The sequence below is a fragment of the Austrofundulus limnaeus genome, unplaced genomic scaffold (genome assembly GCF_001266775.1).
Source record: "Austrofundulus limnaeus strain Quisiro unplaced genomic scaffold, Austrofundulus_limnaeus-1.0 Scaffold39, whole genome shotgun sequence".
NCBI lineage: Eukaryota > Metazoa > Chordata > Actinopteri > Cyprinodontiformes > Rivulidae > Austrofundulus > Austrofundulus limnaeus.
The window spans coordinates 2,570,531-2,584,321 of record NW_013952441.1 but is presented as its reverse complement, the minus strand read 5'-3'; the positions used below and the strand labels follow the sequence as shown (position 1 = coordinate 2,584,321).

General features: G+C 37.4%; 1 protein-coding gene across 1 annotated transcript in view; it reads right to left on the bottom strand.

The window, feature by feature from the left end:
* pgs1 (phosphatidylglycerophosphate synthase 1) overlaps positions 1–11,981 on the bottom strand; it is a 23,107-nt gene extending 11,126 nt beyond the window's left edge. Inside the window, exons 1-3 of the mRNA XM_014007116.1 lie at positions 11,863–11,981; positions 4,709–4,919; positions 1,445–1,522 (exon numbers count right to left, since the gene is read on the bottom strand). Coding sequence (XP_013862570.1) covers positions 1,445–1,522; positions 4,709–4,919; positions 11,863–11,978 — 405 coding nt within the window. The 5' untranslated portion in view covers positions 11,979–11,981. The remainder of the gene's footprint in view (positions 1–1,444; positions 1,523–4,708; positions 4,920–11,862) is intronic.
* Between the last annotated feature and the right edge of the window lie 1,810 nt (positions 11,982–13,791).

The window sequence follows — 13,791 nt, the reverse complement described above, 5'->3', positions numbered from 1 at the left end:
ACACACACACACACACACACACACACACACACACACACACACACACACACACACACACACACACACACACACACGTCATGATGATGACGTCATCATCATGTACTTAAAAACAGTACTTAAAAACACATTGTGACGATGACCAACGTCATCGTCACAATGTGTTTTTAAGTACTGATTTGTTTGTATTGAGCCATATGATATTTGCCCTGTTGAAGGTGCGTTAGTCACCGAGCCGGTAGGCAACTCATTTAATGGCTGGTCCATTCTTTTATTAAAGGACCTTTTACTTTTTACCTTAAATCTTGGTGTGTAGCCTGTCTTTCCATTGTTTTTATTCAATTTATTCTTCAACAAATCTCAGCAAAGTCATTCTGCATTTTCACAACAAGTCATCTGTCTTGTGACTTAATGTTTTGTGTTTGAAGAACTGTTTTCTCGTCAGTCTTGTCAAACTGTTATCATTGCTGTGTTTTTATTTGCTTTTCATGAAGATAAAATCTACGCCGAGACAAAAAGGTTAAAAAAAAAAAATCTGTGGATTGTCTTCCTGCTCACTACACGTGCATCTTTGTTCAAAAGCATAAAACAAACTATTTAACAGAATATAGTTCCTGTAAAGAAGTAAAACGCCTTGAATAAATGTTATGTTAAAGATAAACTCGGTGCTCTCACTGCTGGCTCCACCACCTGAGTAAATACTCTATTCAGGTGTGACGGTCAGCAGCACRTTTGTGTCAAAGCCTGGGAACAGGGTTGTGTTATTTTGTCCAGGTTTTAAACTGAAACAACACCTGCAGTTTGCAGTTTTTCGTTCTCAACCACAAACCGTGTATATATTTTATAATGGATTAAATTCAGCTCATTTCATTGCTTTTTAAAAGCACAACCACGAGTAAAAACAAAAGTCAGATGACCTCGCTGCATCTTACTAACTCATATTTCTAGCAATCYATCATCCTGTAAGGTTACGCAGTTTCCCAGCTGATTTCAGAGTTTTTGACTGTGATTGAGCATTTTGGATCGTGCGCTTCGTCTCTGCGTTTCGTCCTCTCGGCTGTTGCTCGTTTCAGCTAGTTGAAAAAGAAAAAACAGCTGAATAGGAGCATCAGTCCAGACTGCGGTTTGCTTTGGTTTTAATGTTGTTATGCTGGGCTTTCCAAGCATGAAAAACAGCACGCCATCACACGCCAGCGCCGCTCTCCTCGTACCCACAAACCCTTGCATTTTGGGGTCATTCCTTGTAGCTTTGGCCTGGAGTACATTTTCACTCTGAACAAAACACATTGTGGTTTTCTTGGAAGAGAAGCCTGACTCACATTTTCTGGCACACATGACCACTCATCTGGCAGGCCCCTGTGCTGCTCTGGCATTATTGTTCTCACCTGCCCTGAACTAAAAGGCAAAAGGTCTCTAAAAGTTGTAGGAAAAGATGCTTTTTCCTCACCAGCTCCTGCTCCTGACGACCCGTTCCCAGATACAAGGAGGCCATCACTACGCGCCTCTGTGCAGTTTTGATACGAGCCTTAAAGGGGGAAAAAAAGGAAGAAAAAATTACAGCAGTGATTGAGAGTGTAGTTTATGTGGGTGTTATGAATGTGGTAAAAGAAAAATGTGTAATTTTCTGAAGAATTGCAGTCTGCTGCATGTAATTGGCCTAACCAGCAGAAAAATGAAGGTAGAATTCTGCTGTGATGTTTAAATCTTTTAAAACATATACATGAACTATTATTACTGGTTGATTTATTAAATTTCACCAATGACTCTGTGAAAAAGATTCATTGAACACCCTGAACCTGCATTTGTGACTAAATAAAAAATAAGTTTTCAAACCTACACTCTCAAAATCTGTAAGAGTAGAACTAAAAGAAAATATTTATTAGTCTATAGAAAATGTACAAGTGCGTCATGCTTTGAGAATGTTTCCTCATCTGCACCCTTCCTCATCGTTGCCTCATTTACTTTCACTTCATTTAGGTAAAAAAAATGGTCAAAATAGTCAAATTAGTTTGGAAAAGCTGCCATACAAAAAGAAGAGAGGGTGGGAGTAAAACGGAAAGAAAAACCTAAAACATGATTTCATCCAGGATCACTAACCCCTGAGGCTTTCTTCTTAGATTACCGTGTTTCTGGTCTGACTGATTGCACTTTGTGTGGGGGTTCATTTTATGTAATTATAATCTGTGGGTGTTACTGTTTGGAGGAAGTTCTGATGTTTTCACCACATTCTGTAAGAGCAGTCAGAGTTTAGGTCACTTCAGCCCACAGACAAAACTCTGGTTTCAGCCAGTTCTGTGACCATGACTGGCGCCATAGTTTGTATGATTGTACTGATAAATTTCTCGTTCTTTTCCTGGTTGGGTATCTACTGTATTTTGTTATGTTGAGCAGAAATGGATAAAATCATTCTGAGCCAACTTTGTGCATWATAAAAGGAAAAAAACTCATGATCCTACAGAATAAACTGCAAACAAAGGGCAGCAAAGTGGGCAAAGTGGATGTTTATTTTTCTGTTGATGATGGAGGAAGATCTGGTATTTCTCATTAACCGAGGAGAAGTGACATTTTGTAAATTTGTCACAAAGACGTCACCAAAAATCTTGGTACCTTCTTTCACAAGTTCTTTGACTATCTTTAGAAGTTTTGCTGCGTGGAACAGTCGTAAAGTACTTTCAGTGGAGCAGCTGAAGTGAAACTCGCAAACACACCACACCAACAACATTGTGACCAATCACATTGTACCTGGCACATACCCTACAAGTTTCGCCTGGGCAGGGGTCATGCACAAGAATGGGTCTGAGCAGAGGGTGCAAGAAGAAAAATACCCTATTTTTGTCACACAACCACATCAGTGAGACTCAGTGTCTTATAAAGACATACGTAGGGATGCACAAGTTTTCTGGCTGATTGCCGATCTTTCAAATCCCTGACCTGCCAACTCCGAGTTTGGCTGATACTGATTTTCTTTATTTCTATAATGGACACTGTCAGGTGTTAAAAAGATCACAATACCCCTTCAATGTTCAGATTTTATTGAAAAATGTTTAACAATACCCTTGAAACAATACAAACCTGTTTTAACTGGACAACAGCCATTGGGGACGGTGGCTGATTTTCATGCCTTCGCAGAGCTAGATACTGGTACTTCTCGAGTATGAATTGACTGATTGCCGATTTCTCAAAATTAAGGAAATCGGGGCCGATAAATTAACCAGCAGATTTATCAGTGAACCCCTTACGTATAAAGGCTAAGGGCTCCACATACTCCATCCAACCAAAATCAGCTCTCATTGTCGCAGTTGCGTGACGAAAATTGTGTCATTTTGTTTGCAGCTTCGAGTCTTCCGCCTCTTCTTGTCACAACCTCCACATCAGAAGTTTTTGCGCAGTTGGTCAGAAGTTTGTGGGCATTTTGCTTCAACAACTACCAGTTCCTGACTGTTGTACGCGGAAGCAGACATTTATAAAGATAGTCAAACAGCCAAAAACTCATGAATGGAGATAAAACGGAGATTTTGCACGGAGGAATCTATGAAGGCGTGCGCGAAAACAAACTTCGAACAACCATGTGACTGCACATTGATTGTTCGGCTTCAGATAGGGTAYGTGGAGACCTTAAATCAGCTCTTAACCCTTACATTTCTCACAGAACTCTGTTTTTAATGATGAAAGGCAAAGAAATAAACAAACAATGCAAACTGTATCAGAATGAAATGACAGCAGAAAACTGGCTGGAAAAAGATTGAACATTTTGATGATGTTAAAAAAAAAGGCAAATGAAAATCAAACGCTTTGTAACAAAGCTTTCGTCTCGGTTTTAATACAAGTTTTCTAGTCATTCAAACAGATTTACATCACACAAGGTTCTCAGAGGAGTTAATGGAAACATTTAAATTAAAATATATGCAAACATTAATTTCAGAAATCCATGCCTCAAGTTGTCATTAAGATTGACGCTTCAAAAACCGCTAGAAAAATCAAATGATCTCCAGATTTAAGTGAAAATAAGCTCCTCTAATTTACAATTTGATTTTATTACGAAATATTTCATGTTCAAAACAATTTGATCCTAACTAAAAAGATAAATAAACATAATTTGTTTGATAAGTATGACCCTTTAATATATTTACTCCATAAACAAGCTGAGATACTACAGAGAAAATCCTTAATTCCTTTTTTATGTTGGATAAATTCTTTCTACGGTACATCATCTTTTTGACGTCTTACTTGAAATAGATTATGTTGTGGTTTAGTTTGTTTAAAACCTGTGACAACCACAAGAATTCTTCCAGCTGGTTGAGACGGTGACTGTGCCAAAACGAGCTATAAATATCATTGTGTACCATTCACACGAAACCTGCATATCTGTAAAAGGTCAAAGGGGTGGGGCCAAAACTGTAAATGACAGCTCAACTCATTGTGTGGATGGGCGTAAGCTTAGGAATGTCCTTTTTACCAGAACTAATTTTTTTATATAACAATAGCAGCCTAAGCTCCTCCACATATCATTTCTTTGTCACTGAGAAGGGTTGCACTTCAGTGTATGGAATAAGGGAAATAGTCTGGGAGGCTGCAAAAATATTAAATATAAAACAACATTTTACATTAAACTATGGATACTCTCAGAATAATATATTAAAGGATTAAATAAGACTTTCTTTGAGACCATTTAAACCAAATGATGGTTCATGGAGAAAGTTTGAACACAAACCTTCATGGCCAGGTAGAATTGTTCAGGGGAGGTCAGTATTTTGATGCTGCTCCCTGGAACCCGGAAGGCTGGCACTTGCTCCGCCATCCACTGGAAATGGGCGCAGAGGCCATCTGTGCCCTGAGCTCCGGCTGACCCGGTGGGCATGGAGACGCGGCGCGGAGCTGGKTTGGTTTCAACAAGCAAGGGAGCCAGTAGCAGCACGGAGGACCTGCCGGCGATCAAAACAAAAACAGATATGAAACATATTTACAGAACATGATGACTTCTGAACATCGGGTTTCACACATTAGCGGAACAGAAGACKGACTAAGTGGGTAACCTTATACTGCTTTGTAAACATAATTAAAYATCATCACTAACAATCATTTAACAGAAACCATAAAACACAATAATAACAAATCAACAGACAAAGGAAAACAAACATAACATCAAAATGTAGCTGAGAGGGTTCAACCAGGAACCACTAAAGCTAACCTTCTGCAGCTCAAGGTTTTGCAAGCATTCGAATATTCACAAATACCACACAGTGATAAAACCTCCACTTAAAACGCAACACCAAAGACAACAGAAAAGACCACAAGTGCAAACAAAAAAACAAGGTTTGTGTTCCACATTTCAGCATTCAATTACATGACAAAAGCCTAAAAATGTCTTCAATCCCTGATGAAAAATCAGTCATAGCTCTTTTTAATAAGCAAACAACATTATCACCATCTACTGAACTGGAGTGAAACTGGTGTTTCACAATCCCATTTCACCCCTTTTCCCTTGCTCCTTAAAGGGACAGTTTGGGACAGTTGTCAATAGTTAGTTCCTGATCAAAGGTGACATCAATCAGAGTCCTGAAAATTAGGCAATGGCAGAAATCTTCTTCCTGGATAGAATAAAGGCTGCCCAAACGAGGGTCTGTTTTGTTTTTTGGGCTTAGAAAACAACATCCAAACTTCTGCATAACACTGTTTAGCTCGTAGCTATTTCCTCAATCAAACAATGTCTAAGTTACTGCACAAATGTGTGCGTGGAGCTTAGGACAAACTGTATACATATAAACCTCCAAATGTTAATTCAACTAAATATTTAGCGCAGCTCACTGACATTATAAAAAGGTATAAAATCAAAAGAGTTTGTGATTCTTGGTGATATCAATTTGAATTGGGCTGATAAAACTTCCAAAGGCCTGAAAGCAATGTCTATAAACTTAGGGCTTCAACAGTTTGGATTCTCATTTGACTTATCGCGATCATGTACAAGTCTTAACCACTAAGTTGAAACAGAAATTATTTGTTTATTCAAAAATTAGATCCAATCTGACATCTTCTGTTTTAAATATCTATCTTCATGCCATTATACTCTCARCCATGTCGTACTGTTTACCTGTTTGGTCTCTTACAACAAATGAAATCTTAGAACCCATWGTTAGGCTCTACAACAGGGCCTACAAAATTCATAAAAAACTTCCTGGTTGGACTCATCACTGTACAGTTCTTTCATTGTCTGATGCCTTGACTTTTCAGAATTATGTTTTGTATAGTGGTATTAATTTATATTTTCAGATCTTCCAAGATGCTAATTATGGAACTCTCTGTGCATTGCTGCCCAAATCAAATTCTGGAAGTGGTCATTCAACTAGATCTGTTACAAAAGGACAACTGATATTACCAACTTTTAAAAACTGTTACGGCCAGAGGTCTTTCTTCTATGTTTATACTAAAGCATGGAATGACATTCCTCAAAACATAAAGTCCATTTCAAAACTACAGCCCTTTAAGAAGAATCTTGTCTGCCATCTGCTGGACACTTTTTGTTGTGCTCATATTTAGAGGACCTATTTTGCAAATGCTGCCTTTTTGAAATTTGGGATGCTTGTTTTGTCTTTGTGTTTATGGTGTATAATGATGTGATTGTGATGCTGTAATTCTGAGTGTTTATGTGCTGCAGAACAGGAACCTGCTGTAAAACAGCAATTATGCTGAGTCAGGCTTGATTTTAATAATCTTTTCCTGTTAAATAAATAAATCAAATCAAATCAATACATGTGATAGATTTCATGTACACGTATGTTTGCTCAGGAAAAATACTCTTGCTCTGGTGTAATGCCTTTGATTATTTCAATTCATTTTTCCCCTCAAGCATTAACAAAAAATGTGCTGAAGTATGTTGCAAACTAGAGATCTAGGTTTTTTTTACACACATTATCGACCACATCAATGTGGAATGTGATAACTACTCTTTGTGACTTTCAAATTAAGGGTCAAAGAGGCGGTGAAGAGTAAAGCCAAGTAATGGAATTCGGCCAAAAACTTTGGTGCTTCTGACTGAAAAATAACAGAAACGTCAGGGATATAAATTGTGAGGATACCAAAACAAAAAGTGAAAATCAGATAGTGAGCTCAGGGAGTTAATGTGTGGGGATCTTCCTGGTTTGTTGAGATTTGAATCCAAGTATATTACTTTAAATCATAAAAAACACTGCAAGAAAGATAACATCTTTGTTGCAGTGAGGTGTAAAATGAGTCATAATGTTTTTACAGCTGTGCAAAAGCTATGAAACAGACTTCACCCAGCTAGTAGACTGTGTTATATAAGAAGCAGCTGATCTACTCCCTGCTTTCCGTAAGTTGTAAAAGATAAAGCAAACAGATAAGTTGCTTACTTTCAAATGCTAACACTACCGACACTGAGATACAAGTCTCAGTGGACAGAAATTATGTTAAACAGGATTTTTAAATCCTCGAAAACGAGCAGAAATACAGAAGGAAATTGACACGCTTATCTTTTCCAGACTTATGGGCAATGTTAACAATGCAAAGCCTGAGGTGGTAAATTCAATGATGAAACAGAGATTAACTCCGGCACTTGATCAAACCTGTCAGATCTGTGTTGATTTGGAGCACGTGGTTTCAACACATCTCTGATTCTCAGAAGTCAAATCTATGCAGGTGTTCACTGAGGTAAACTCATGTCATCCTCATTCTTTTGTAATGGGACCTGCAGTATCTCCATTCAGCAGCATACAGGAAAAGTTGATTTATTTTTTCAAGTTTTGGAATGTCGACTGAGGTCATCACTCAACATTGGGGCAAACTGACAATAATGACTAACAACATTTTAGGGCTTAAACTTGCTTTAATTTTCACTTTGCAGTGATTCTTCAGGAATGCACATCTTTGAACAAAACGGGTGATCATGTTCAAAAGACTTGTTTATTTTTTTTAAATGGCTTTGTAACAGATGTATGTTCACACTGGTGATATAAAGAAGTCTTTGACATTGTTTGGACTACTTGAGGAAATTATTCAGAACATCAATGTTAGTTAAAAAAAAACTGGTAAAAGCCACATGTAGGTGGAAAATTCTTATTTTAGACTCCAACTAGTTTTGATTAAATTATTTCCTTTTGGGAACCAACAGGACCAACAGGAAGTGAAAACGACCCACATCAACAATGCCGTATCTCTTCCTCCAACGACTTCGGTCACTTCAAAGACATTTCAAGCATTTTTGAATAAAACAAGCCTCTAACCGTTTAATACAATAATGAAGTATATTGTTACAAACACAAACATAGAATGAGTCATGCTTCTTTTCAACGGGTGGAGCATTAGATTGAACATCCTGGTTTTGATCTTTCACATAAAATTAACGTTTACACTTTTTGAATAGAAAATGGAGAGTTGGACAGGTTTAGCTAATTATTTAGGCACCATTTTTTTTTCTTATTTTAGCCATCTAGCCATTATCTTGTTGTATCGCGGTCACCCTTACGAAGTTTACAAAATTTATTTACATAGTGTAAAAAAATAACTCTTGGTAAAACCGATGTTCGGCATGGTACCCTGTGGCGCCACCAGCTGAAAGAAAGCATTAGAAAACCAAATACGCTCCTCCAGCTAAACGCCTGCTTACGGAGCTCTCATGCTACAAAGGTTAGAGAACATGACCCTGGAAAATACTTGACGTGAGAGTTCACTCTTCCCTACGCTAAGGAGTAGAAAAAAGGAAGACACGAAGAAAACAAACAAGCAGGCAAATGAAAATTATCAACCTCATTTTAATTTATTGAGCGATCAATTGATTTATTGCTCATCGTCTAAAACTATGTGCCATTTCTTAACTAGTTGCAACATGCAAACCAACATTCATTCATTATTTTCACAGATTCCATTGAATTTATAGGACGTAAACAAATTTGAGTACAGGAGAATAGAGCGAGAGGCTGAGTAAATAATTCGATTAGGTGACTTTTTTGTTCCTTTGTCTAAATTAAAGCATGTGACTAAAGTAATCTTTTCCTAAATTATCAATAAGTAAATAGCCTGATTATTATATTTCACAATTTTCTCAAAACATGCAAAGTAATATTGTACTGCTTGTCCTTATGTAGTTTCACCTGTTTTTCTGTTGCACTATGCTGAAAAACCCCGCCCTTAACTTCCCATCTGTGTCTGTGACAAATTCCACTTCAGTCATTGTTACCAGCCTAGCAGCTTGGTTTGCAAATTGTCATTAAAGACAGACACTCAATTTAAGTGCTGTAACACACTGAACAAAGCGTGCCTAAATTCCACTGAAGGTTGTTCCCAGAAGATCCACACAAGCATTGCCCTGATTCACCTCAGCCTAACATGCAAAACAGCACCTTTGACTGGTAACTGTTGAGGTAAACCAAGGTTCACAGTCATTTTACATGCAGACAGAAAGACATCAAAACACTTAATCAAAGCTGTTTCTGTCAACATTAGGTGCGGGTAAAATACTTCAGTTAGCTCAAAATTGAAAATGTTAAAATTAAAGGCATAACAGACTTTACTGGCCATGCAATCATAAAACAAACATCTGGTATCTCAAATACTGGCTGCAAAAATATAAATATAACTAATGCTTTAGCGTTCCTTAAAAGAAAATGCATATCACAACCTTTCATGACGGAGTTTTAAACTAAAACTATTTTATGTTTAGAGAAATAATGGTGTTCTGGATGTTTTGGTCAAACCTTAGTTGAAAAAGAAACAGAAGAAAAAGAAGAAGAATCAGCATGACGGTGTGGTCGTTGGAGCCGTCGCCTCGCAGCAAGAAGGTCGTGTGGAGTTTGAATGTTCTCATCGTAGTTTTTCTACAGGTACTTCAGTTTTCCTCCCATAGACCAAAAATCATGCAGGTTAGGTTAATTGGTAACTCTAAATTGGCCCTAAGTTTCAATAAGAATGTGAATGGTTCGTTTGTCATGTGATCTTATGATGGACTTTTGACTTGTCCAGGGTGTCCTCTGTCTCTCATAAGGGTGACTGCTGGACATAGACACCAGCTCTCCCTGTGACAGAAGGGAAAGTGTGTAAAGAAAATTGGCAGATGGATAATAATAATAATAATAATAATAATAATAATAATAATAATAATAATAATAATAATAATAATAAGTAGAGACAGACATTAGGTTTAACTGGAAACTACTTCTTTTTTGTTTGAACTCTGATATACTCTGTGACGTGTCGTGCGGACCTCTTGACCAGGTCACCCTGTAAAAGAGATCCTGATCTCAATGTTTAAATAAAGGTTATTGATTGATTGATTGACTTCTCTTTGAGTTAATACACTCATTTATTTGGAATACTTGGCTTAGCTGCATGAAAAGCAATTACAACTGTCTTAAATCTGACATCCCTAATATAAATAAATAGTACAATATCATCTATGATATAATTATGATGAAAAGAATCACTTTCTCAATGAGACATCAGCAATGCAAATTTGAAGACACCCGGAAGAAATGGAAAATGTACATTTTCCTGAGATGCTCTTTTGTTTAGATCACTTTTTCTTTTGCTTTCTTCTTCTTTTTCAATAATTTAATTTGTGATTGGATTCAAATGACCCTGACTGTTGTAAAGTTGGATACTCTGCATACTGTTCTTTGAATACCTGTTGGTCTTCTTGTTGTTGTTGTTGTTCAACACATAAAAATAATAATAACAAAGATTAGACTGGATAATTTTACCCAGACTGGAGTCTGTGATATGCAAACTTTTGCAAAGCTTTTATTCTATAGCGTGATATAAACAAAAATTTGTTTGTACAAAGTGTCCTACTTTATTAGAATTGAGTGTAAATGTATTAGTTTGGTTATTATATTAAGACTCATGTGATCAAACAACACAGATCTGGAAAAAAAATAATATAATAGAAATTAGAGAACATTTTGTTGTTTTTTCCAATAGCAATACAGACAAATAAACTGTGTTAAAGTCAGACACTTTCTGGGTCAAACACTTGCAAGAAAGGCACTAAAAAATAAGTATAGCATTCAAGTCCGAGTTCTTCTGATTGATGCTGAAAGAAAAACATCCTGCTGGCCATGTTCCAACTGTTTGTGTTTGTTCATCTTTCAGAAACCCTACGTGCCTACCTCTGTAAACAACATACACTACCAGTAAGGCTTTAATAAAACCTTTTATATAAAAATAAACAGCTTGCTCTGGGTGCAGCTGCCACTAACAATAAACACAGGCTGGACAAACGTGTTGGCGCAGTTTCATATCTTTTCCTGTAATGATCAATGACCCAACACACTGACAGGAACTTGAAACCTGCTCATCTGAATGTAGTGGTTTCTATTCTAGGCCATTCAATGCCAAGACAAAAAGAAATGCGTTCGAACTTTTCAGTGAGAAGATCTATTGTTTGTCTAAAAAACGACTAGCTTTAAAGCAAGGGCGTGTCATTTGGATCAAAAACGTCACCTCACCTGCAGATCTGCTCTTGAAAYGTCAATGTATAATGTTCCGACCTCTGTTCAACCTTTGAGAGGCATAATTCRTGATGTAATAAGACGAGATAAAGCCAGGGTCAGGTTCGGCGACCCACTTACAAAAACTCAACTTCAAGGTTAACAATTGCTTTCAAAGTCTCAAGAGTATAATACGAAGCTCTAATAATGAATATTTTCAAATAAAAATGTGGCAACGTTAAGCTCCACATTAACGCAGAATTAAGTATCTCCTAGAAACAGCAGTGCCGAAATTRCACGAGTCCGATAATGGATGCAATTGCAGCAACAACATTAGCAAGGCATGCTAATACGCAGAACGGTCCGGAATGAAAAACAACATTTTAACTCCGTGTGTTTGTCTGACCCGGTTACCAGTGACTCTTACCCTCTTCTTCTGTCATGAGCGCGAAACAGACGGTCGGATATCCGAGTAACAACCCCTACAATGGCCGGCGTGGACACAGAATGCACTAGCCACCTCCATGACATGGGAGCCGCCATTGTTGCAGCTCCTGCGTATTCAAAAAAACTTTATTGACAAACTTACAGTTCACAATGCGCTCTTAGAATAAGAGCGCATTGTATCCAGCACTACTGGAAATAGACTAAATAAATAGACTAAAGTCTTTTAAATATATAGCCTGCCTATAAACTAAAAATGGTTCATATGTGTGTTAATGATGTTACAGTTCTGTGCAAAAGTCTTGAGCCATTCTTTTTCTTCCAAATRACTTTGTAACCGTGCGCATCAATGGCTTTTCTGAAGGTCTTTTGAAAGTTTGTTTTTTACTTTGACAATTTTTTTCTCGCTCTTTCAGTCCAGTAACTAACCATTTTTAGTGGTTTGGTTTAACACTTAACTCTATTTCATTCATGGATACAAAGTTCCACGAACACAGGGGAAAAGCAGTCTTGAGTGAACACACAATTTATCAGATTAGTGTAAGGGTCAGCTTACACTTCTTATAACAAGGTTATAAGAGTAATTTAATTAGCAAGGATCTCTTTTATTTTTGGATAAACATTTCTTTAGTGCAAGAATGAATGGACACAAAAAGTAACTCTCAGTCAGTGAATGTTGATTTGAACCATAGTATGTGATCATTTATTTTACAAATCAAACAAAATTGACTATCGAGTACACCTGATTGTGAACAATTAATTTCTTATAAAAAGTTTTGGGACCAACAATAACAAGCTTTTAACTTCTTAATTGTTAACCACACTTAAATAGAAACACAAACGTCAGCTTAGATGTTAAACACCAGACATTTGAGGCTGTTTATCTTAGGRKWKGRCARGGSMARGKTWARRAAAAGKTKGAAGAAAGGTGTTAGCTTTTCTACTCTTTATCTTAAATAATGTGGGTTTAACCAGAAGGGCGAAGCGTTCTGTGCTCAGCTTTGGTCAGACCTCGACGTCACACACAGCCAGCTTTTACCTTGAGATGATGTTCTGTCACCTGCCAGGTAGGCGGGGGCGCTGCTGGAGAATCTGTCTTTAGACCGTCGAACAGGGGGCCCCAAGGCGTGCTCTTTGACTCGTTTACGTCCACGTCAGCCGTAACCAGAAGACAAGGCCTCGACTGGAACCCAGGTTTTAAATAAAACTTCCGTCTGGAGAGTTTCTGAAGGTGGATAAACCAGGCGTTGGTTTTCCACACTGTGGGGTTTCCCCGTTGGCGTGAAGGGGCCAAACCTGACACAGTTTTCAGCTTTTGATTCCCCGGAGAGAATCTAGCTGTCACAGTGACTGACGATGGTCCGTCACCCTTTTCTCACTAGTGGACAGGCGGAATTGTTAGTTCCTAAAAGCTTAGAGAATCTATGGTCCGCCCTCCAGAAGGTTAGATTAGAAAAAGAAATTATCAAGGAAAGTGTTAGTTGCAGAGCTCGCTGTGGCCTCCTGAAACTAAAACAAAGATTATTGCTGCTGCTGTGTGGTTCAGAACAACACATTTCATGACCCATTTAAATTATCTGATGAGCACTTATTTAAAACATAACTGAAAGAAAAATGAATTGCTTCAAGTTCAAAACATTTGCAAATATGATTCAGACAAGTAAAACATTGATATTTCATCAACTTAAACCATAAAGATTATTTTAGTTAAATAAKAATTTTTCCCACAGAAAAAAACCATACATAGCTGAAATCATACTGAGGGAGAAAAGAGATCTGTCCTCTCTTCTCCTGTAACTTTGATAAACTGACATTCTGATTATCAAAATGCGTAATACTTTCAGTTAAGAGAACACTAAATCAAAAAAGAGAAGATTCTTCTGTTTTTATCTGATTTAGAAGGAAAGTGGCC